This window comes from Peromyscus californicus, unplaced genomic scaffold, assembly GCF_007827085.1.
Source record: "Peromyscus californicus insignis strain IS unplaced genomic scaffold, ASM782708v3 Scaffold_11__1_contigs__length_118956290, whole genome shotgun sequence".
NCBI lineage: Eukaryota > Metazoa > Chordata > Mammalia > Rodentia > Cricetidae > Peromyscus > Peromyscus californicus.
The window spans coordinates 37,312,468-37,336,304 of NW_026294402.1; the positions used below are offsets into that span (position 1 = coordinate 37,312,468).

Here is a 23,837-nt window from a genome sequence, read left to right on the forward strand (position 1 = left end):
TACATGGGTAATAACACTAGCAACTGCTTTCAGAATGTACTAGAAGCTAGGTGGTGGCACATACCTACAGTCCTAACACTTGGGGGCCATGAGTTTGAGGCCAGCCTGGGTACATAGTATTATATACAGGTCAGCCTGGGTAAGCTCCAGTGTGAGATCATATCTTTAAAAAGCAAAGACAAGACAAGACAGACAGACAGACAAGAGGCAAAACAAAAACAAAAGGCAACGGGCTACCTTTCCTGTCTACTCCTCTTCCTGTGTTTTCCAAATTGTTGACAGTGAACATTCACTGCATCATTTCTTAAGTTAAAACACTTAAAAACAGAGTTTTTGATGCTTATTTATTTGGGAGTGAGTGGGGCATACACTATGGCAAAGGTGGGTGGAGCCCAGAGGGCAACTCGCAGGAACCGGTATTCTCCTTCTACCATGTGGGTTCTAGGGACTGAACTCAGGTCGTCAGGCTTGGCTACAAGCTCCTTTTCCCTCACTAAGCCATCTTGCCAGCCCTTTATTATACTTTTAAGATGAAAAGCAATGTTTGCTTCAAAAAAGCATGGAGACTTTCATATAATGCCCTGGCTTTCTCCTGTTACCTCAAATGTATACAGAAACACAGGCCCTACTGGAAAGCTGTGTTCATTCTTGAATCTTCCAGTGACAGGGACAAGGAGCCTCAAATATATGTCAGAAAGAGGTAAAAGCTTTTCTGGAACTCTGGAAGAAAGTCGGCATTTCTGGACTCCTGGAGTAGAAGGGTAACTCGGCTTGCTCCCAGACAGGTGTGGGCGGGGGAGTAGTGCTTAGCTACTACGAGAGAGGACTGACCCCAGCTTCCTCCACATGTGGGACCCACTTACCCACCTGCACAAGCTGGCCCACCCCCTCCCACCCGAGGAGGCTGCTCACATCCTGAAATCGCTTCTCCAGCGTCAGGCGGATGTTGGTCTCGATGCTGGTCCGTTTCTTCCTCTTCCGGCCAAACACTTCGCTGAGAGTGGGGTAGGAGCTGGGTGTGTTTGCTGAAGGGTCTGACGGGGAGGACTCTGGAGAGAGGAGCAAATGAAGCTCAGAGATGAAGATGTGTGACTGGTCCAGTCTGCCAGAGTAAACCTGAGGTTTATCAGCTCTTCCCACGGACCCCGCAGTAGTATATTCAAAATTAGCCCTGACCCCAGCAGAGAACCCAGAACAGATCAAGTCCTGCTTCTCCAGGATGCTCTGGGCAAATGTCCGCCAGGGCTCCCACCAGAGTCTCCAGATGTTTGCAGTCATGGTTCAGGGATGCCCAGACATCAGTGGCCTGTGTGGGTGTAGGGGACGAGGTAGGACTATGTGTCACGCTGTCTGACCTGTTTTAAAAGATGTGTGCCCATCTGTGAACGCCGAGTGAAATGGGTTTACTCTTGGCACGCAGGAACCTATGCTAGTTCTGAAGACATCTGTCCTCGAGTGAAAGGTGGGAGCCAAGGCTGCAGGGTGGGGAGAAGTCATACCAATGATGACCCATAAATCCCTTTCCCAAAGATACTAGTAGCTTCCATCATTTTGGGATGTTTCAGTAAAAGTTGTCTCAGGGGCACTGTATTGAGGAGGAGGATTCTTCTGAGGGAGGGGACTTCCTTAAAGAGAGCCACCCCGGCTGCCCAAGCTGCCCCTCTTGCCTTTACTACTGGAGTAGTAATCAATAACCTACACTCCTATTTAGCAGAGCCTAGCCCTGAAGAGGGGCTTGTTCCTTTCCACTCCACATGGGCCAAGATGCCACAACCTGGGGCCACCCTGTACCACACATTTGACAATGTCTGGAGACATTCTGGGAGGTGTCTCAACTGGAAAGGTGAGGCAGATGCTATTGTCAATGAGTTGGTAGAGATTCAGGCCGCTCAAATCCAATGCCTAGGCCAGCCCCTAAGGACAAACAATTTTACTTGGTCCAAATGTCAGGAGCCCTGCCTTGCACTCTAACACCAAGCTCCCCTGTTCGTCATTCCAAATGCCCCTCCCCCTTTCTTATCCCCTTGACCTCCTGGCAGGCCTGGATCCTGACAGAATCTACTTCCTCATTACCCTTCCTGCTCACAGGCTTTTCCAGCCAGTCCCGATCATAGCAATTGCCTGTCCTCTGACCCCTGCTCCAGAATAGCCAAATAAAGAGCTGGAGCTGGGCCTGGGTCTTCTCACCTCAGTGGGACCCTACAGGGCCCTGTTCCCTGTCTTCTGACCTAGGCTGATCCCATATAACAATTTGAGTAAGTGGATCAAACTTAGTCTCTAGGCAGCTGTCTTGAAATATAGGGTAGGTAGCTCTGGGGTAGGCAATAGAAAGAAGAGAGTAGAGGAGAAGAGGAGAGGAGAGGAGGGGAGAGAAGAAGGGAGGGGAGAGGACTGGAGGGGAGGGGAGGGGAGAGGAGGGGAGAATCAAGTTGTCCTGCCACAGACGAGCCACATCTGCCAAAGCGCTCCCTCAGTAATAAAAATGACATTTTCATCTTGGCTCCCCTTTCTCCTGGATCTTATACCTCTTGGTTCATGCGAGGCTCACAGGGGCAATAAAGGGATCCTATGCCTTGACTTGGTTAAGCTCCATCTCTCTCTCTCTCTCTCTCTCTCTCTCTCTCTCTCTCTCTCTCCTCTCTCTCTCTCTTCTCTCTCTCTCTCACACACACACACACACACACACACACACACACACACACACACACGCCTAGAATCACCCCTGTGGAATCTCCTGGGGCCTCTTCCATGATCATTTCTCGTTTCTCTGCCACCCACCTGCATCGTTCAGCCACTTCTCCAGCAGTGGCTTGAGTTTACACATGTTCTTGAAGCTCAGATTGAGGGCCTCGAACCGTGAGATGGTAGTCTGGCTGAAGTCATTGCCATACAGCTTTCCCATCGCCAATCCCACGTCTCCCTGCAAGGGGTGTTGAGAGGGAGGAAGGTGAGGGGCAGATGTCTCTTTTTTGCCTGTGTCCTCTGCTGCCCTAAAGCCGTCACACCGGCAGAGCCCCGAGCCTTGCACCTTCCCGAGACTTTTTCTTCTAGGATACAAAACTGGCTTATTTCTCTCCTTACATTCTGAGTGGGCCATGCCCTTGCCTGCCCTTCATTCCCCTCTCTCTCCACCAGCAACGCCTCACTTTCCTTCCCACTAACAAACTGTGCTCTACTGGCGGGGAACAGGATGTAGTGCACTTGCTCCAATCTGGTGTCAGGATGCTCCTGAAGCCGGGCGGTGGTGGCGCACGCCTTTAATCCCAGCACTCGGGAGGCAGAGGCAGGCGGATCTCTGTGAGTTCGAGGCCAGCCTGGGCTATAGAGTAAGGACAGGCTCCAAAGCTACCCAGAGAAACCCTGTCTTGAAAAAAAAAAAAAAAAAGGTTGCTCCTGCAAGCTGCACTTGGGAAGACCCAGCCGCTATCACACAACCCAGGTCTTCCATCTGCTGCTCCCAAAGCCAACCTGTGTGAAGCCCAGCTTAATGCGCCTCTGCTTGAAGGTCTTGGCGAACTTCTCCAGCTCCTCCAGGTCACTGGGCTCGTCAGTCCCTCCAGGCCCAGGTAGATGCTTGGGCACTGGCAGATGTTGAGGCGCTTCCAGATGCGGCTCTAAAGAGGATCCCGACAACCCAGGGCGCCCAACTGCCTGATAAAGAACACAAGCTAGGGTGAGCCACAATGGTTCAACAGGCCCAGCAGAGGTCTCTGCATTTGCTACTGATGGTTCACCTAGAGGGTGACAGGTCCTGGAGTTTACTGAGGCCTACTGTTGCAGTAGAGACTGGCATTTCCATGAATCTGGAACCCAACCTGGACACCCTGGGCAGAAGGAGAAAGAGGCAGGACAAAGAGGTGGCCTCTTTGGGTTTTGGTCTGTGACTCATAGACTCAGTAGGTAACTTCCTCTTGTCAGCTTTCCACCATAAAAGGAGCTGGCAGGGCTGTTTACCACGAGATCTGAGATGTCGGCGTGGGATAAATCTCAGCACGGGACAAGGAAAAGGTTATTTGCCTGTTCTTTTCCACAGAGCAAGGTGAAGGAGGCACACACAACAGTCACAGACTGAAGATAACGGGGACATCTGGAAATTCAAGATATTAGTTATGAATGTCACTTTCCTTCCTACACCACTGTTTTCTTTAATGAGAATGTTGTGAGTTTATTTTATGTATCCATTTTTTTTTTTTTTTTTTTTTTTTTTTTTTAGGAAAAGATCTTGCCATGTCACCCAGTCTGGCTAGTCCTCACAATCCTCCTGCTTCAGCCTCTGTGGTACTAGGTTTACAGATTTACACCACCCTTCCTGGAGAGTGTTACAATTTTAATCAAATGTGGCTTTGAAAGATTTATTTGTTTTTATTTTATGTATTTGGGTAGTTTTGTGTGTGTGTGTGTGTGTGTGTGTGTGTGTGTGTGTGTGTGTGTGTGTGTGTATACATATCATGTATACCCATGGCCTGTGGAAGCTAGAAGGGTGTTTGATCCCCTGGAACTAGAATTACAAATTACTGTGAGCAACCATGTGAATGTTGGGAATAAGTAAACTGCTGAGCTGTCTCTGCAGCCTGAAGTAGAGGCTTTTTATTTATTTGTTTTAACTACTGCTTTCTCAACACACCTTGTCGGAACATAACCCTTCTTTAGTCTGTTTTCATAGGAAAATCTACCACCTAATTTGAGCCATGATGCATTCACAGGAGGTCAGGAATATATCTAGTCTTGAGATATCTGTTTTTAAAAAAGATTTATTTATGTATACAGGTGTTTTGTCTGCTTATGTGTAAATGCACCACATGTGTGCCTGGTACCCTTGGAGGCCAGAAGAGGGAGTCTGATCCTTTTGAACTAGGGTTGTTATAGGTGGTTGTGAGCCAACATGTGGGTGCTGGGAACCAAACCAGGTCCTCTGCAAGAACAGCAAGTGCTCTTAACCCCTGAGCCATCTCTCCAGCCCCTTGATATATCTATTATTCCCCGAAGATGGAGTGCCATCTGATCTTGGGGGCCAGGCACTGTGTCCAGCACAGAAACTGCTCACTGCCTTTAGGACAATGAGCAGGAAATCCCCTCTCTCTCCTTCCTGGTTTGCTGTTTTGCTTAGAGGAAGGTCACTCCTCTCTCTTGTTCTGGTTTCCCAGAGACAGGTATCCTTATGAGGAGGAGGATAAAGGAGTCAGGGTGGCTAGAAGCATCACAGATGGGTCCTGTTTTGCAGGAGAGATGAGGATGGGAGCGGAGGGAGGCTGCCCAGACCAGCTCCCCAGAGCAAAGTCCTAGTCGCCCTTGAACACTCCTTTTTGTAAATTCACTTGACAGACACATTGAGCTACACATCCACCTCCTCCTCCCCATCCCATCAACTGTCCAATTGCATCAGTGTGATGTCCCAGACGTCATTCAGTTACCCCTCTCTGCTCTTGTTTCTGTGGCTGTTGGTCAGCCATCATACTCTAGGAGGATCTTTATACTTATTTATTTATAGACAGGGAAGGTCTCTTTGTGTTACCCAAGCTGGCCTTCAACAAGAAATTCTCTTGCCTTAGTCTCCCTGGTAGCCAGGACTACAGACAGAAACCATGGCACCCCAGGTGGAAGGACCTTCATCATCTTCTAAATGGCCTCTCTGCCACAGGTCTCTTGAGTAGGACCTCAGAGTCATAGATCAGGGTCTATAACTATGTCATGCTTCGGATGCAGCCAGAAGGAAGAAAGGGGCCGCATCCAACTTAGCTGTTCCCATTTCTTTCAACCACTAGGTGGCGCTCTCCTTCTAGCTATTTTCTCTGGATGTTAGGCCTGGGAAAAGCCAAGGATCTTCATGAGCCTTGGAGATTTTATTTTAGCCCAAGAGAAGGAATATTACAAGTCTCTGTGGTCATTTCTAGTCACCGTTTATAGGAACAAATCATGCATCTCTGCAGGTTATTGACGTCCCAGGGACACCCTGGCATGATGCTGTCAAGAAACGGAATTTTATTTCCTAATTGACAAACAGGTACTGTGCGTGCGTGCGCTCCAAAGCAGACCTGCTTGTCCCCAACATATGCCCATTGCGGGGCGCAGTCAGCTGAAGTGGTCCTGAAGTGAGATACTGGCTTTGCTGCCCTGCCCTTCTTAGGGTTTGAGGGCATCTGGGTGGACCTTGGGGTGGGGGTAGTTTAGCATCCTGAGTAGCTGGCTAAGTTCTTAGAGGGGGTGAAGCCATAACCTGACTGGACCGGCGTTGTATGCCCATAGCAGACATCAGGGCAGCGCCGGAGAGCCACATTTTAGTGAGAGGGCAAACTACCTCATTTAGCTTGGGATTTTCCTGGATGCCAACAGGGAGAGCCCCTGAGGAGCTAGCCTCCTGCTAAAGAGGCAGGAACCTTGCCCAGGGCTGAGACAATATGAGAAGAAACAGGAGGAGAGGGGTTGGCAGTTACCTGGGAGGCGAGGCCAGGCCCTGTCTGTGGGAGGAGTAGAGTGCTTTGCTGCTGTGGAAAGGAGAGAAGATTCGGCTGCAGACCTGAGTGACAGGGGAGGGACAAAGGAACAAACAAACAAACAAACAAAACAAACAAAATCCAGGCCATCTGAAGGACAAGCCGGACAAGGAAGCCATGCTAACCGCCCCCTCCTCCTGCTCACCTAGCCAGCTCCCACAACCCACCTTAAGCCTGGTTGAAAGGCCCTGTGGGCACTGCCAGGAATTGCCACATACAGGTGGAGGCCAACCAGACTCGGGGATAAACAGATGTAAACAGCAGTCCCTAAACCTGTCCTGCCTGCCTGCCTGCCTGCCTGCCTGCAGAAGTGGGAAAGCATAGGAAGGTCAGGACGCCCTGCCTGGAATCTGATCAGCAGGATGAGAAGAAGCCCAGAGGGACGGGGACACCACCCAGAGGGACAGGGACACCGCAGTGACTACAGAGCCCCAGGGGGAGCACGGTGCTTCAATCTGCCTGCAAGGGAAAGCAGCTGGGATGTTTAGGACCCCAGATCTGTAAAGGCAGAGAAAGAAGATGGTGCCATATTGCTCAGAAGGGCAATGGGTCATTGGTCAGAGGCTCCTGGTGACCAGGTCATTAATTTCATTGGAGGGAGGCCTGAGAGCACAGGGAAGCCAAATGCTAGGGCCTTCCAACTCCCTTAGGGTGGTGTAGACTCTATCTGCGTGTTACCTTGCCTAGGGACCTCCCTCTCCCTCACCTTCAGGAAAACTGCCAAGGAAAGACTCTGCCTGTCTGGTGACTGTGATCAGTAGCTCCTGTCTTCAGATGGCCAGAGCCAGCACTTCTCACTCCTAGCAGAAGGGGAGTCCTCAAACCCACAAGACTGACAATGGGAGGGGCCATCTCTGTCACTCAACCTAGAGAAGCTCCTTGGCATATCTGCTGTTCCCTGGGCAGTTCTGGGTCACTGGGTACCACATTTGCTAAGGTTGACCTTTCTGCTGAAAAATGTTGAAAGGTCAGAGAGGTCTTGGAGGAACCCTGGCCTAAGAGTGAGGAGGCCTGAGATTACTTTTGCTTACACTGCATTCTGCGCAGTGAACAGAAATTGTGTGAACAGAGCCAAGTGCCCACCAATCACCTTGCGGTGTAGAGCTTTACTTTCCTATTTGTATAGAGGAGGAAACAGACTTGCAGAGATTATGTAAGTTTTCTTTTCTTTTCTTTTTTTTTCTTTTGGGTTTTTCGAGACAGGGTTTCTCTGTGTAGTTTTGGTGCCTGTCCTGGAACTCGCTCAGTAGACCAGGCTAGCCTTGAACTCACAGAGATCCACCTGGCTCTGCCTCCCAAGTGCTGGGATTAAAGGCATGCGCCACCACCGTCCAGCTTATGTAAGTTTTCTTTTTTTTTTTTTATTTTTTCGAGACAGGGTTTCTCTGTGTAGCTTTGCGCCTGTCCTGGAACTTTACTCTGTAGCCCAGGCTGGCCTCGAACTCACAGAGATCCGCCTGCCTCTGCCTCCTGAGTGCTGGGATTAAAGGCATGCGCCACCACCGCCCGGCTTTATGTAAGTTTTCTAAAGAAACACAGCCAGTATTTTTTTTTTTCAAAGAGTTTCTCTGACTTCAAATTTTAACCTGTTTTTCTGTCTCCTCTATTGTATAATATGCCAGTGCCTGGGCCTTGTTCACGTCACTTGGAGTCTTCCAGAAATGAACAGAATCAGTGCCTATCTTCTCTTCCCTAGTCCAGGAGTATGATATGATGGGTGTTGGTTAGCCAAAATAAACACTCGGATGTGTTCTCATTCTTCCTGGTGCCATTCGGAGACACCTTGCAATCTAAGCATAGGGCCTGCGTCTTAGGCGGGTACCCAGAGTGGGGTACAGCTACTTCCAAGTTCTCCTCTAGAGTAGGAGCTGTGGAGAGCGTCTACTTCCAGTGGCATTTTCAGCCCTGTTTGGCAGTGGTGAGTGGAAAGGCAGGCAGTACAGTATGATCATCTATCTAGAGCATAGGTCTTAGACTGTTCTGGAACTTTCTAGTGGGTCCCCAGCATGCAGTAGGGCTATCTGTATAGCACAAGTTTACTCTGAGGAATAAGCTGGGAAAACAACTCAACACACTCCTGGACATGTTAAGCAATGATACTTAATGTTGTTAATACTCTGATGTGTTGGCTCAGGGCTTGGGAGTAATTTCCCTGCCAAAGACAACCAGTTCTATTTTCTATAGCCTGTGGGAGGCACTACTGTTCCATCCAGACAGAATCATAGCCAGGCCAAGGGGAGGGAAAAGGCTCAACGCAAGCTAGACTTCCAAGGAATCCCAGGGCGCTTCTGCTTCCTGTGTGTGTCCCCTCTGCCCCCACGCCCACCGCTCCAAACCTTTAGACTAATTCCTATGAAAATGAAGTTTCAGCAAGAGCCAGAGCAGGAAGGAGAAACAGGGAAGGTGCATAATCTGGAAACCCCCCCCCCCCCCCCCCCACAAATCTCCTTCAAGAACCCCTTCCTAGGTCCCAGGTAGAAGAGCTGGTCTTTTTCAGACAGGATTTCATCTAGCCCAGGCTGACTCCACACTTGCTGTGTAGCCAAGGATCAGCCTCCTGCCTCCACTTACATGTGGATTAAAGATGCTGCTGTGATTGGTTGTATGAAATGCTGGGGATCAAACCCAGGGCTTCCTGAATGCAAGGCAAGCTTTCTATCAGCTGAGAGCTAGTCCCAGCCCCAAGCTAGTTTTCACATCACAGGGGTGAGCAACTTTTCTGCGCCCTCTCCAGGCCCAGTAAACAGCAGCAGCCTTTTCTAGACTCAGGCAATGACTGTATAAAGCTCAGGGTGCTTACCTTGCTGCCCAGGTGGGGTCTGGGAAAGCAGGAACTGGGATACAGATTGTAAGTGGCCAGGGACCAGCACAAGCTGTTGGAGTGGATGGAGAGAAGCCATGTCCTGCGTGTGGGGAGACACACAGATGTTATACAGCCTACAACCGGGGGACCCGAAGCCTATTGACCTCCGACCCCTATAGTCCGTAGGACTGCAAACTCTGGGAGGTTGTGGGCAGTGTCCTTGCTTCATATCGCCATGTGTCCCCAGCGCATGTGTCCCCAGCACATGATGCACAATAGCTAATCCACTAAAGCTGGTGCTGCTCCTGCAATCCACCAAGCAGTCCCTGGAGCATACAGTTACTAACTCTGTTCTCATGCTTTCATTTGTCTGCGGCCCGACTCCCTTTTGTTTGTGCCCTGAGGACCAAGAGTAGGTGTCACCCAGTCGCAGAGGCTTATCCTAGAAGTGGCAGTCGTCCCAACTGTCAATTTTCTTAAACTGTCGTGTCACTTGATTGTGCTCAAAGCCACTCTTTAATTATTTCCTGTACCTGAGTCTTTCCAGAAGGTCCTAGGGGGAACGGGGCAAAACCATTAGTTATTTTTGATGTTGTTTTAGTTGAGACAAGGTCTCACTCTCTAGCAAGGAGGGCTGCAAACTCACTGTGTAGCCCTGGGAACCTTGAATTGGTAGTGATCCTTTCTGCCTCAGCTTGGCAATCACTGGAGGTACAGGCATACACCACCGTGCCTGGCTTTGTTGTTGTTTTGAGACAGGGTCTCTTATTATGTAATGCTAGCTGGCCTGGAGTTTTCTATATAGCTCAGGCTAGCCTTGAATTCCCAGAGATCTGCCTGCCTCTGCCTCTGCCTCCTGAGTACTGTGATTAAAGGTGTGTGCCACCAAGCTCTGCTCTAGGTTTAGGGTTTTTTGTTTTGTTTTATTTTGTTTTAGGATTTATTTATTTATTTATTTATTATGTATACAATGTTCTGGCTGTATGTATCCCTGCCCACCAGAAGGGGGTACCAGATCTCATTACAGATGGTTGTGAGCCACCATGTGGTTGCCAGCAATTGACTGAGGACCTCTGGAAGAGCAGCCATTGCTCTTAACCTCTGAGCCATCTCTCCAGCCCCCCAGGCTTAGTTTTTAAGTATTAAACAGAAAGGCCATCACTCTAAACTTCTCCCACCACCTCAAGACATAGAAATGGCGATCCCAGCATCCGGGCACTTCAGACCCCACAGACCTGGGGCCTGCGCACTCACACTTGACAAACCTCATGGGAAGGAGGTGACATATGCCAGTCACAGAATGGCTCAGAAAGTAGGTCTTTCTTCCCCCGGTGAACTACAAGACCCCCTGGCCCGAGGCTCACTGCTCTCCTGACACCAGCCCTCCTCTCCTGTTAGATTTTGTCATATAATCTTGAAGGAGGCAGAATGGGCTCACTGGAGACAGAGAGGGTCTGTCACTACTCAGCCAATGTCCACCACTGGAGGTCCTCAGTGTTGCACCAGCAACACAGCTATCGGGTCCTTCGTTTTTGTCAAGGCTGGCTTTTGGGACATGTCCCTTTGTGTCCCTCACCAGGCCTCACTTCTGCAAGGACTGTGTTTGGAAAGCCCACATACATACTTCCAGGCCTCCTTTGCTTGCAACTGGGGGCTCCTTGGATGAATTCACAAGGTGCCAAGTACAGAGAGCCAGCATTGGGTAAAGGGCCTTAAAAGGCTCACCCACCTAGAAAGCACAGTAGGGTCTGTGGCACTGGCTGGCACCTACCCCAGACATTTGGTTTCCAGGCATCATGGTAGGCCCTTGGCTCAGGTGGCATGGCCTGTGGGAAAGGGTCTGCTGTAGAGAGTCACCCAGATCCTCTGTCTTAATCTGCAATAGAGGCAGAAGGAGAAGGTGAGTCCTGGGCATCCCCAGCAGGCAGAAACAACACTGTGAAGACTAAAGCCGGAGATGAGCGCCAAGTCTGGAGAGGAAGCGGGCAGCCCAGAATTTCCTGGGCTGAAGGGATGGATGGGTCCCAAAGACTCTACAGGGCCAGTGTGCAAAGCGGACCAGTCTACCGCCATCACCACCTTGCGGGGGCTGTGCCAGTATGCAGTACTTTTCCTCCTTGGAATGAGAAAAACCAGGATAGCACAGTGACTTCTAGAAAGAAAAGAAAGTTTAGGCCTGTTCATCCTTTTGGTATGATGACCTCTAGTGGATAAAGTACTTGCTACCCACTGATGCTACTGATGATCTGACCTCCATATGTATGCTGTGGCACATGTATGTACACACACACACACACACACACACACTCACACACTCTGAATAAATAAATAAATACAATTTAAAATTTTGTCTTGAGAAAGCTAAGCCAGGAATGGTGGTGGTTCTTGTGACGCCAGTGCTTAGGAGGCTGAGGCAGGACTGCCATGAGTTTAAGGCCAGTCTGGGCTACTTAGTGAGTTTGGAGGCTTATAAGAATTCTTACCAGTGCTGGAGTGATGGCTCAGCAGTTAAGAGCACTGACTGCTCTTCCAAAGGACCAGGGTTCAATTCCCAGCACTCACATGGCAGCTCACAACTGTCTGTAACTCCAGGATTTGACAGCCTCACACAGACACACATGGAGGCAAAACATCAATGCATATAAAATAAAAATAATTTAAAAAAAAAAAGAATTCTTGCCCTCTCCTTATAAGGCCCCTAGGACAAAGTGTGATTCCACCAAAGTGCACTCTGGGAAAGCAGTGAGTTTAACAGGCTTCCTTACAGAGCATGAGAAGGGGGCACACACAGGAGCATGGGGTACCCCAAAGCAGCCATACTGGAAAATCTTTACCCAGTACTGATGACGGCTTCCCCACCCCCACATAGAGTACCCCCTCCAGTTAATTGTCCATGGTCTGTACACACACAATGGGGTTGGAAGTACCTACAATTGGCCAGAAGGTACACAGGGAATGACAGGAATCTCAGGGAAGGGTCTCATGACCCTCCTCATCCCCTTCTATGTGGGAATGCCAACAGTCAACTGATCTTGGGGGTCTCTTATAAACAGTCACAGCTGTTCTGACGACAACAATGGCCGTGATGATTGAAAAAGATAACTCAGAAGAAAAGGTGACCCTGTCACACACATACAAATACAAACTACAAAAACAAAGCAAAACAAAAAACTAAAAAAACAAAAAACAATCTTCCATGGCTAGGTGTAGTGAGTGCGCTGTGATCTCAGTAAGTGGGAGGGTGAGGCAGGAGGATCATATTGGAACTTAGCCTGGGTATATACAAAACCAACCAACCAAAACACGCAAGAGCTTACTAGAGTAGATGTCTGTCAATTCTCTGCTTTTCCAACACACTGGGAAATCAGAATTTCCTCTGAGATGACTGTGATTCTAAATGCTTTCTTTAAAACTCCCCACCTCAAAAGAGCAAAAATATGACACCCTTTAATTGATCTCTTTATTTATAAAGTCTGCTCTTTATTTCTCCACATCGATTCCCATCTATGAAGCCGGAAGCCTGGAAACTGCAGGTCAGGGGACTCTGTCTCTTCATCCCTCTCATCCATTTTCTCCATGCCAAGCTGCATCTGCTGAGGCCCTCTGGGTCCACATGGTTTTGGTGACAGGGTGGCAGTCTTCCTACAAGCAGAGACATGCCCACTGTACTGTAGCCTGAGGGACCTTTGGTGGTTTCCAGTTCTTTTCAGTCTCGACCATCCTATGACACAAGAACCACACACTCCTGGGTTTCCCGGGAATCCGTGAGCAAGGCAGGAAGTACTGCTTATGTCCATCTTTCCTCTACTCCTGAACAATTAATTACTCTCTTGAAAAATTTCAGGCAGTCCACTGGGAGGGGAGCCGAGTGACATTGAGTGTATACAATATATTGAGGAATGCAGAATCCACACCACCCTTCTAGAAAGACTTTGGTGGGACCTTCTGAAACAGACCAGCTGATTGTTTTCACCACAGCTAAAACTCTGAAGCGCGAAGATGCTGGCTTAAACCGTTTTCTTGATCTACACTGGGAATACAACTAACCCAAGCAAAGTTGAGAGTGTGAGTTAGACGCTTGGTGCATGCAGCTGCTAGAGCATGAGGCAGGAGGATCGCCAGGATAAGGATTGCCTAGGCCACATAGGAGACCCTGCCTCAGAAAACAAACAACAACAAAAAGAAATAAATAATTGCATAAGCTGAGATTAGCATCTGAACCTGTGCTGAATCCCTATGGAAAATGGATTTTGATCACTAAGGAAGGGATTCTCACTGGCCGACAGAGGAAGCAGCTCAATATTGGGAACCTGAATATTGATTGATTAAAAGACAATGGTGAGGTTAGAGAGGTAACTCGGTGGTTAAGAGCACCCCTTGCTCTTCCAGATGACGAGCACCCACATCAGGTGGCTCACAGTGGCCCGTAACTCCAGCAACAGGGGACCCAATGCCTTCTTCCAGCCTACAAGGGCACCTGCACACATATGTACACACATATACATATGCATCAACAAGTAAATCTTTACAAATAAATAACTCCATTTAAAAATAAGACAAAACCACCGTGCAGCAGTAGCGCAGGCCTTTAATCCCAGCACTCAGGAGGCAGAGGCAGGTGGATCTCTGTGAGTTTGAGGCCCAGCCTGGTCTACAGAGTGAGTTCTGGGATAGACTCCAAAGCTACTCAGAGAAACCCTGTCTCAAAAAAAAAAATCAAAAAAAAGAAAGAAAGGAAGGAAGGAAGGAAGGAAGGAAAGAAGGAAGAAAGAAAGAAAGAAAGAAAGAAAGAAAGACAGACAGACAGACAGACAGACAGACAGACAGAAAGAAAGAAAGAAAGAAAGAAAGAAAGAAAGAAAGAGAGAGAGAAAGAGAGAAAGAGAGAGAGAAAAAAGAACGAAAAGACAAAACCTACCTCTGTGGAGCAGATGAGGCAGTGAGGAAAACCCTGGACACTGGGCAAGGCAGACCCTGTTTCTCATCCTAATCCCTACTCCAACTTCCTATGGGATCTTGAGCAATAGGGGCCTTGGTTTCCTACCTGCTGCATGTCCCCATGTGGTTTTTCTCCCTCTTGGTTTTAAAAGGGAATAGCCAACTCTAGTCACGTGCACAGATGGTGGCCTCGGTAGTCCAGTGACTACCGAGGGACCCCAGAGAAGGCCTAGGCAGACAGGTGGGAAGAAGCTGGCTTTTCCAAGCATACTTTGCCAATCATCACCCACACACAGAGAGACGCTCCAGAAGCCCGAAGCAAAGGGGAGGAAGGAAAAGAAGTGGGTTTGCAGCACTATGCGGAAGGAAGGATTCTCAGAACTCAACAGTCACGGCACGTGGGTTGGCCTCCAGAGCTCCCCTCCCTATGTCCCCTCAGCTCTTCCCATCGTGCTTGGTACCTCCATCTCAGAAACGCTGACACCCGGCTTCCATCCACAGACCTTAGCGTCCCCGCATTGAAACATTTGTTAGCAGGTTTTTAAAGACTTGATAATCAGTGGCTACTGCTTCCAAAACCACCACCATCAAAACAAATTTCGGTCTGACCTGAAAGCCCTTTTGGTCCGCCCTCCTGCCATAGCGCTCTATTGTCTAGTCCCTTTCTGCCGTCAGGCACCCCCATTCCAGAGAGGCTGGGGAGGTAGGATGGATGGAACGGGGACAGAGGGAGAGCATGGAAACCTGGAGGAGAAATCACACCGGTAGAACCACCCCAGGCAGCCTGGCATCGTTCCAAAGGCAAGTGGCGGGTTCCTTTCCAGCCTCATTATGCTCCACAGAGAGAGATAAGAGGGTGTAGCTATGACAGAGCTCGGAAGCATGCGCTTTGCCTCCAACCTGGGCGCTATCTGTTAGGATCGCTGCCAGGTCGTCCTGCAATGCTGAAGTTCAGAAACCAGCACCACCATGAAAGAAAAGGCATCCTTTCATCTGCCTCGTAGATCGATGCCCCCACACTCCTGTGGAGGGGGGCACTCCCACCTCCCAGTTCAGCTAACAAAATACCTGATGGTAGAAACAAACCTCTTAAGGTGTAGACTCGGGCTTCTTGGTAACTTCCTATGTTACTCTTCTAAGATTAATTTGTCTCATTTTGATTCACCAATCTTTTTATTCATTCATTTTCCCGCAATGCCCCACCCCCTGGGGGAGAAGTGCTGAGTGTAACTCCCAAAGCAGATAGCCCTAAACATAGAAAATAAAAAAGACACAAGAAGCCAGGTATGGTGGCACACCTTTAATCCCAGTAGGGAGGCAGAGACAGGGATATCCCTTAGTTCAAGGCCAGCCTGGTCTACACAGAGCAAGTTCCAGGACAGCCAGGATTACACAGAGAGACCCTTTCTTGAAAAACAAACAAACAAGATACAGGAACACCTCTTCCATAATCTCAGCGTTGTGGGGCCATGGTGTCCCTTGGTTAAAAAAAAAAAAAAAAAAGGCAGAGCTACATTAGCCAGCATGGGGAGCCAGGACACAGACAATTACTGCCTCCAGCATGGTTTTTTTGGGGACACTCTCAGGGGCTAAGGAACCTAAGAAATTAAGAAATAAAGCCCTCACTAATTCAAAAAAAAAAAAAAATCCCTTTTCACAGCTGTTGAGTGGAAAAGGCTGGAACCTTTCCAGGCAACTGGGTGTTGGCTGTGGGTCTGCAAGATGAGATAGAGACTTCTGTTGGATCCCATTGACTTCTAAGGTGAGAACCGCAGGCAAATTGGACGAAAACCCAATTTCTCCCATCCTTGTGAAAACCCAGCTATACTCACAGGCTGCTTGGAACCACGAAGATGATTTGCAGGGTCTCACTGGTAGTTTTTGCTACCTGAGTGGAAAGACTTCTCTGGGCCCTACCTGGGAAGGCTAATACTCCCCAGGGACAGGGCACCATAGTATGCACATGCCCTGGCCCAGGCCCAGAACATCCTATCCATCTAGCAGACGAGGTTTGAGAGTGTAGGATCTCCTCCACCCACGGCTCTCTGCAAAGGTATTGCAATGAGTCTTGGGCAGTGACCAGGGAGGTAAAAAGCTATCATGAGCGATTATCTTTTCTAATCCAAGTGAACTCCCTGACTTTACTACTTTAGAAAGCAGTAGGCCTCCTTCTAGAAGGAAGGTGCTCCTCCTGAAGAGGTTGAAGCCCTCCCTGGGCTTACTGGTGTCTTTTTAGCCTGGAGGATATGGAAACATCTCATCCCACAGAAGCCCACAGAGCTTAAGATGAGGATACAAAGATACATAGCCAGCTACCCCTCAACCTCAAAGCCGTGGTTTCCTGACCCTCCCTACTGCTCCTTCTTCCAGAAGGCACTAGAAATAGAAACATCCCAGTAATAGATGATGAGGGATGGGCAAGGCGGTGCTCAGGCCTACGGCACATGTGAGCCTCCCCTAGTGGACAGGTGCATGGTGGAGCTGGGGTCCTTTTCTTTAGCTCCCTCCACAGGACACAGTCACGTGACCCACTCTGAGGGAAAACAGTCCAACACTAATGAATATATCACTGGTGATGAAAACGATCAAAGCTGTTGTTCAGGTTGCATAACTCGTTTGTGGAAAGTGTTTCATAAAACATTTCACAAGAAGGCGCCTTTCAAAGCAGAACAGCTCCCAACCTGCCTTCAATTACAGGCAAGGTGGTGCTTTCTCTCTTTCTCTTTCTCTCTCTCTCTCTCTCTCTCTCTCTCTCTCTCTCTCTCTCTCTCTCTCTCTCTCTCCTCCTTCTCCTCCTCCTCCTCCTCCTCCTATGCTTCTCCCGAGCAGTGAGGCAGACTTTCTGTAGTTTATCTATAAAGAGCTGGCAAAGGTGCATCCCAAGAAAACATTCTAAACATATATTCATTCCAAGTAGGGGAATGGGGCAGGCAGGTAACCACCTCAGGTGAACAGGGCTGAAAGTACCCCATTCGGTGGGTGCTGGCTGAGGTTGGGTTTTGGTAGTCCCCCACCTTTTTTTTTTTTTTTACAGTGGTGAGACTGAACCTCACACACTCCAAGCGAGTGTTCTAGCATGAGCCACACACGCCCCCCAACATGTCTGATTCTCCTGGGTTTTCTTTTCTCTTTGAGCCAGAGGTCCCCATCCCTCTTAGATGCCTCCAGGAAGTGTCTGCAGAAACAGCCTCATCTAGTCCTTAGTCGCTGGTCTCACCTATGACAGCCACGTCTTTTCTTGTGCAAACTGGGGTCATCTCCCCAAGAAAAATCAAGCTTTTATACAACAAAGCCATGGACAAGTGGACCCTGGTCCTTTATTTTTACTATTTGTTGTTTGAAGACAGGGTCTCATTTGAATGCTGGCCTCCCAATGCACAACAGAGGATGACCTTGAATTTCTGATCCTCCTTGTACCTCCGAAGTGCTGGGATTGCAAGCATGGGCCATCATGCCAGCTTTATGTGGTGTCAGCGAAGGTACCCAGGGTTTGCTGCATGCTAAGCAAGCACCCTAGCAACTAAGTGAGAGCTTCATGCTCAGCCCTAGGTCCTTTGATGAACAGTTACTCTTCTGGAGCCACTCGACAGGGGCTGCCCGCAAAAGGCAGCTTTCTGATGGGAGGATCCGGTGTCTGCTGCTTGCATCTGCTCAAGAAGGGCGAGAGGTTTCTCTTTGTGGTCCTGAGTGTTTGGTGGCAGGACACAGCAGTGCTGGTGCTAAATGAATGGGGTTGTGCTCTCAGGGAAGACACATACTTGCTGGTGTTTCCTGGTGTCCAGGACATGGATGATTTTGAGCAGAGTGCTGTGCACAGCCTCCTGGGACACCACCACAGGGAGCTGTATCCATGGATGCTCTCTCTGGTACCCTGATCCCCTTTGAGCCTAGAGTCTCCTGGTTGTCTTGGTGGCCAACCTGATAGACCAGAGGATACAGTGGTCACTCCTGGTCTTCAGTCAAGTAGAGGCACCATAGGGAGCTTTTGGATGGCTCTGGAGTCTAGAGGGCTGTTTGCTACTAGATGAGGCAAGAGGCGAGTGAGCTGGAAAAGGATGGGCACAACACCGAGAACTAGTTCCCAACCCGGTGGCACTTCCTGGGAAGGTCAGTATACAAATGCAGCATATCATCACAGTGCCCAGGCTGCTCACCATGGAAGGAATTTGCCGTCCCCATCAGAGCTGGGATGATCTAAAAATAAAATACACCCAGGAAACAAGTACAAAGCTCTGAACCAACCAGGATCCCTGACTCAGGTACACCCACCATTCCTGGGGTCTCTGACTCAGGTACACCCACCATTCCTGGGGTCCCTGACTCAGGTACATCCATCATTCCTGGGATACGTGACTCAGGACATCCACCATTCCTGGGGTCCCTGACTCAGGCACATCTACCATCCCTGGGATACCTGACTCAGGACATCCACCATTCCTGCAGTCCCTGACTCAGGTACATCCACTGTTCCTGGGATACTGGACTCAAGACATCCACCATTCCTGGGGTCCCTGACTCAGGCACATCCACCATCCCTGGGGTCCCTGACTCAGGACATCCACCATCCCTGGGATACCTGACTCAGGACATCCACCATTCCTGCAGTCCCTGACTCAGGTACATCCACTGTTCCTGGGATACCTGACTTAAGACATCCACCATTCCTGGGGTCCCTGACTCAGGCACATCCACCATTCCTGGGGTCCCTGACTCAGGACATCCACCATCCCTGGGATACCTGACTCAGGACATCCACCATTCCTGGGATACCTGACTCAGGTACATCCACCATTTCTGGGGTCTCTGACTCAGGTACATCCATCATTCCTGGGATACCTGACTCAGGTACATCCACCATTCCTGGGATACCTGACTCAGGACATCCACCATTCCTGGGATACCTGACTCAGGACACCCACCATCCCTGGGGTCCCTGACTCAGGACATCCACCATTCCTGGGATACCTGACTCAGGACACCCACCATTCCTGGGGTCCCTGACTCAGGTACATCCCCCATTCCTGGGGTCCCTGACTCAGGTACATCCCCCATCCCTGGGGTCCCTGACTCAGGTATATCCACCATTCCTGGGGTCCCTGACTCAGGTACATCCCCCATCCCTGGGATACCTGACTCAGGTACATCCACCATTTCTGGGGTCTCTGACTCAAGTACATCCACCATTCCTGGGGTCCCTGACTCAGGACATCCCCCATCCCTGGGGTCCCTGACTCAGGTACATCCCCCATCCCTGGGGTCCCTGACTCAGGTACATCCCCCATCCCTGGGATACCTGACTCAGGACATCCCCCATCCCTGGGATACCTGACTCAGGACATCCACCATCCCTGGGGTCCCTGACTCAGGACATCCACCATTCCTGGGGTCCCTGACTCAGGTACATCCCCCATCCCTGGGATACCTGACTCAGGACATCCACCATTCCTGCAGTCCCTGACTCAGGTACATCCATCATCCCTGGGGTCCCTGACTCAGGTACATCCCCCATCCCTGGGGTCCCTGACTCAGGACATCCACCATTCCTGGGGTCCCTGACTCAGGTACATCCCCCATCCCTGGGGTCCCTGACTCAGGACATCCACCATCCCTGGGATACCTGACTCAGGTACATCCACCATTTCTGGGGTCTCTGACTCAAGTACATCCATCATTCCTGGGATACCTGACTCAGGACATCCACCATTCCTGGGGTCCCTGACTCAGGACATCCACCATTCCTGGGATACCTGACTCAGGACATCCACCATTCCTGGGGTCCCTGACTCAGAACATCCACCATTCCTGGGGTCCCTGACTCAGGACATCCCCCATCCCTGGCTCTGCCTCCATTCTCTGCCTACTAAGCTATTTCTCTCATTCGTCCTTCTCTTTTTTCTTTTAAGACAGGATTTCTCTATGTAGACCAGGCCAACCTGGAATTCAAAGCAGTTCTCCTGCCTCAGCCTCCCAGGTACTGGGAACCACCACAACCAGCTTTTTGCTTCTGTTTTTCTTCTTTATTTTTCTTTTCTTCTCCCTTTCCTTCCTTTTGATACAGAGTCTCATTATGTAGCCCAGGCTGCCTCCAACTCAGTCCTCCAGACTCAATCTCCGAAGTGCTGGGATTATAGGCATGAGCCACCACACAGCTTCTCTGCTTTTCCAGACCAAGATTATTCCTCCATAAAAGAAGGGAAATGGGCTAGATGTAAACTACTTAAGAAGTTTATCACATATTAAAGAGAGCAGGAATAGGCTTGTAAGAGTGTTTTCGTTATTACTGGACCCATTTTACAAATGAAAAGACTGGGGCTTGGCGCTCTTAAAAAACTTGTTTAAAGTCACATTGCTGGCAGACAATGGAGTTGCAATCTCAGCCCAAGCCTGCCTGACTCTGAAGCCCTTCTCCATGACCCTGACTCACTGAGTGTGATGGAGTCACTGAGTTATAGACTCTTTAAGGCATTGGGTGCTGTGTGCCAGGTACATAGCAGGTATTGGGAAGTGGGACTACTTCTCTTCCTTCTTCATCAGAGCTGGCAGGAAATGCAGATACCACGGGGTTCATTCTACAGCCATGACTCCTGAAGCCCAGACGGGAAGAAATCTGCTGGGAGAAGCCAGGTGGTGTTGCACTCAAGCTAGGACCCATTAGGGCAGGCCTCCCAACCTCCCCATCAGCTCGCCCTGCTGCCCCACTCTGGCTCTGCTGTCTCTTTCTGTCCCTCAGGCTGCTGCCTCCCTTGGCTCCAGGAATAACTGAGGAGCCCTAACTCTGTTGCCCCTAATGAGGGTTAACATCAGTGAAGAAAAGAGCCCCCTCAATTCTGAACGACAACTCAGGGAGAGGTTCAGTACAGGTGAAAGGGACCAGCATCCTGCATCCTTGACTCTATACAACTTGCGGAGCTTGGTATTTGTTTTTCCCTCCTGCATCCTTCATCCTTGACTCTCAACTTCTGGAGCTTAGTATTTGTTTTTCCCTCCTGCACCATGGGGAGGAGGTGAAGAAGAGACTGGCCACCTCTCCATCTTGCTGGGAATGTTGTTAGCAGGGCTGGGGAGAAACGGGCGTGGGTTCAAAAATGAAGCTGATAGGGGCTGGGGGGGGGGGGACCTGGGGGGACAGGTATCCTGCCTCTCTGGATGCACGCATGGGAGTAGCACCCATGTCTGAATGTGAAGCACTTCACAGGCTAGCTCTGCTAAAGAAAGGCAGGGTATAGTTTTCAAGCACCTCAAAGATTAACAGCATTTTCAAAAACAAGCAAAAGTATTCTTACGAGAAATCCATGAGAGAGGGTGTCTTATCAAATATTTAATGAGAGAAATGATTTAGAATAAATTCAATTGCATTTATTTATTTATTTATTTATGGTGGTGGGGGTTGCAGGCATGCAAACGTGCTCACGAGTGTCATGGAGTGCACTTGAGGGTCAGAAGACAGCTTCCAGGAGTTGGTTCTCTCCTCCCGCTGTGTGGGAATCCCGGAGTGAATTAGCAGTCTTGACAGCAAGTGCCTTTACCCACTAACCCAGCTCATATTTTTATAGCTTTGGTAACTAAAGCTCGGAGAGCATAAACAACATGTCCAATGCCACACACAGTTAGGAAGGGCACAGTCATATTGACTGCTTGGACCCTTGACCTCCACACTCACCCTTCCCATCCCCTTACCACACCTTGAGCTGCTCCATTATAACCCGCTGCATGGTCTCAAGTGTAGCCTAGCACCTCCACAGGTATATGTGGCTAGGTAATGGAAAATGAAGTTTCAGCCAAGCTAGTGGTAGGTATGTCCATAACCTATCTGAGCAGAGACTAAGGCAGGAGGATCATGAGTTCGAAGGTAACCTGGGTTGAGAAAAGTCTGTTTCAAAAATTGAAGTTTCAAGATCTGAATGGGGCCGGCTGTGGTGGTACATGCCTTTAATTCCAGCACTGAGAAGGCAGAGGGAGGCGGTAAGTTCAAGGGCCAGCCTGGTCTATAGGACAAGTTCCAGGATAGCCAGGAGGACTACACAAAGAAACCCTGTCTTGAAAAACCAAAACAAACAAATCTGAATGGAATTTTCTTTGGTATTTTGTGGTGACTTGTCCCTAAAAGTCAGAGCACTAGATAAAAATAAGTGGGTTTCCCTGGTAATTTTCATCTTTTAGAATAGCCTTGTAGGAAGGTTGAGGTTCTTGTCTTCTGTTTTTTTGTTTTTGTTTTTGTTTTTCCTGTTGTTTTCTGTTTTGTTTGGAGATCAGGTGTCACTATGTAGCCCCTGAAGGCCTCAAGTTCATGGCCATCATCCTGCCCTATTTTCCCAGTTGCTGGGAAAACAGCCTTGTACCGTGATACCAGACTTGGCTCTTCTATGCCTGTGGCATCCAAATCAAGTGAGATGTCACCAGGTCTGCTCAAGCAGCAGTGCAGCAGCAAGGTGGTCTTCCATGAGCCAGGAGTGCAACACAGAGCCCTCCTGCACCAGCAGGGTCCCTTCCTAGTGCAGTTTAATTCAAGGCATCCATAAGGCACCTACCGGACACTAACAGGAACTCAGGTGTGCAGGGAGCTCCGACATTAGTCAGGAAGAAAGTCAACGCCCACAACCAAAACTAGGTCCGGAATAGCGCAGAAAGGGCTGCAGTGGACAACATCAAGGAGGAAGACAGCTAGACAAAAGGGAAGGAAGGAAGCTGGGTGTGGTGGTGCACACCTGTAATCCCAGCACTTGAGGCAGAGGCCAGAGGGTGGAGAGTTTGAGGCCAGGCTCAGCTACATAGTGAGATATTAATCATATCCCTCTCCCTCCAATAAAATATAAAGGGAGGGAGGAAGTGATGAAGGGAAAGAAGGAAGGGAGGGAGGGAAACAGAAGGAATGGAGGAAGCAGGAAATGAGAGAGGTGGGGCGCGGGAGAGAATGGGGGGGCAGTGGGACACAAGGCAGGGATGGCTTTCAGAAATTCCTTCTTTGTAGCCTTGGAGTATGAAAGAGGCTAACGAGCCAAGAAGGGCTTTGAGGAGAGTGGAAGCAACCGGTCCAAAGTCAGAGGGTACAAAGGGAACTCCTTACAGTCCCATCTGATGCTGCGTGGGTTAGAAGCAGGCAGGGGCCTCGGAGAGGAAAGAGGTCAGACTGGACTCTGGAGTCGAGCATGCTTATAGGAAAGAAAGTGAGGAGGCAGCTGGTTCTGAGGAGAGCACAGGTGTGATAGTACAAACAGGCAGCGGGTACCCAGCTCCTTATTGCACAAGTCTAGGCTGGAATCCACCAGGGTGTGTAAAAGGCCAAGCAGCAGGCACACAAGGAAGACACGGGACAGCAAGTAGCAAGCCTTTAGTGAGTAAGGTGTATTTCCAGGGGCTAGGAACGTAGCTCAGCTGGCAGAATGCTTGCCTAGCACGCACAAAAGCTCTAGGTTCAGTCCAAGCACTGTATATACACGTAATGTGTCGAGATAACACATACACACTCACAAACACATTTAAAACAACTGCCTCACTACATCTGGAGTCCATCTCATAGCAGCCAATGCCTGGACATAACCTACAGACCTGCTTGTACATTTCCAACATGCTCCCCGGCTTACAGCACACTCTCAAATATTATCTTG

At 49.5% G+C, this 23,837-nt stretch overlaps 1 protein-coding gene across 1 annotated transcript in view; it reads right to left on the reverse strand.

Moving 5' to 3' along the window:
* Positions 1–23,837, reverse strand: part of Pou2f3 (POU class 2 homeobox 3) — an 89,821-nt gene that overhangs the window by 13,064 nt on the left and 52,920 nt on the right. Inside the window, exons 4-9 of the mRNA XM_052728702.1 lie at positions 11,066–11,170; positions 9,292–9,394; positions 6,432–6,514; positions 3,469–3,651; positions 2,779–2,920; positions 913–1,049 (exon numbers count right to left, since the gene is read on the reverse strand). Of these exons, the coding sequence (XP_052584662.1) occupies positions 913–1,049; positions 2,779–2,920; positions 3,469–3,651; positions 6,432–6,514; positions 9,292–9,394; positions 11,066–11,170 (753 nt within the window). The remainder of the gene's footprint in view (positions 1–912; positions 1,050–2,778; positions 2,921–3,468; positions 3,652–6,431; positions 6,515–9,291; positions 9,395–11,065; positions 11,171–23,837) is intronic.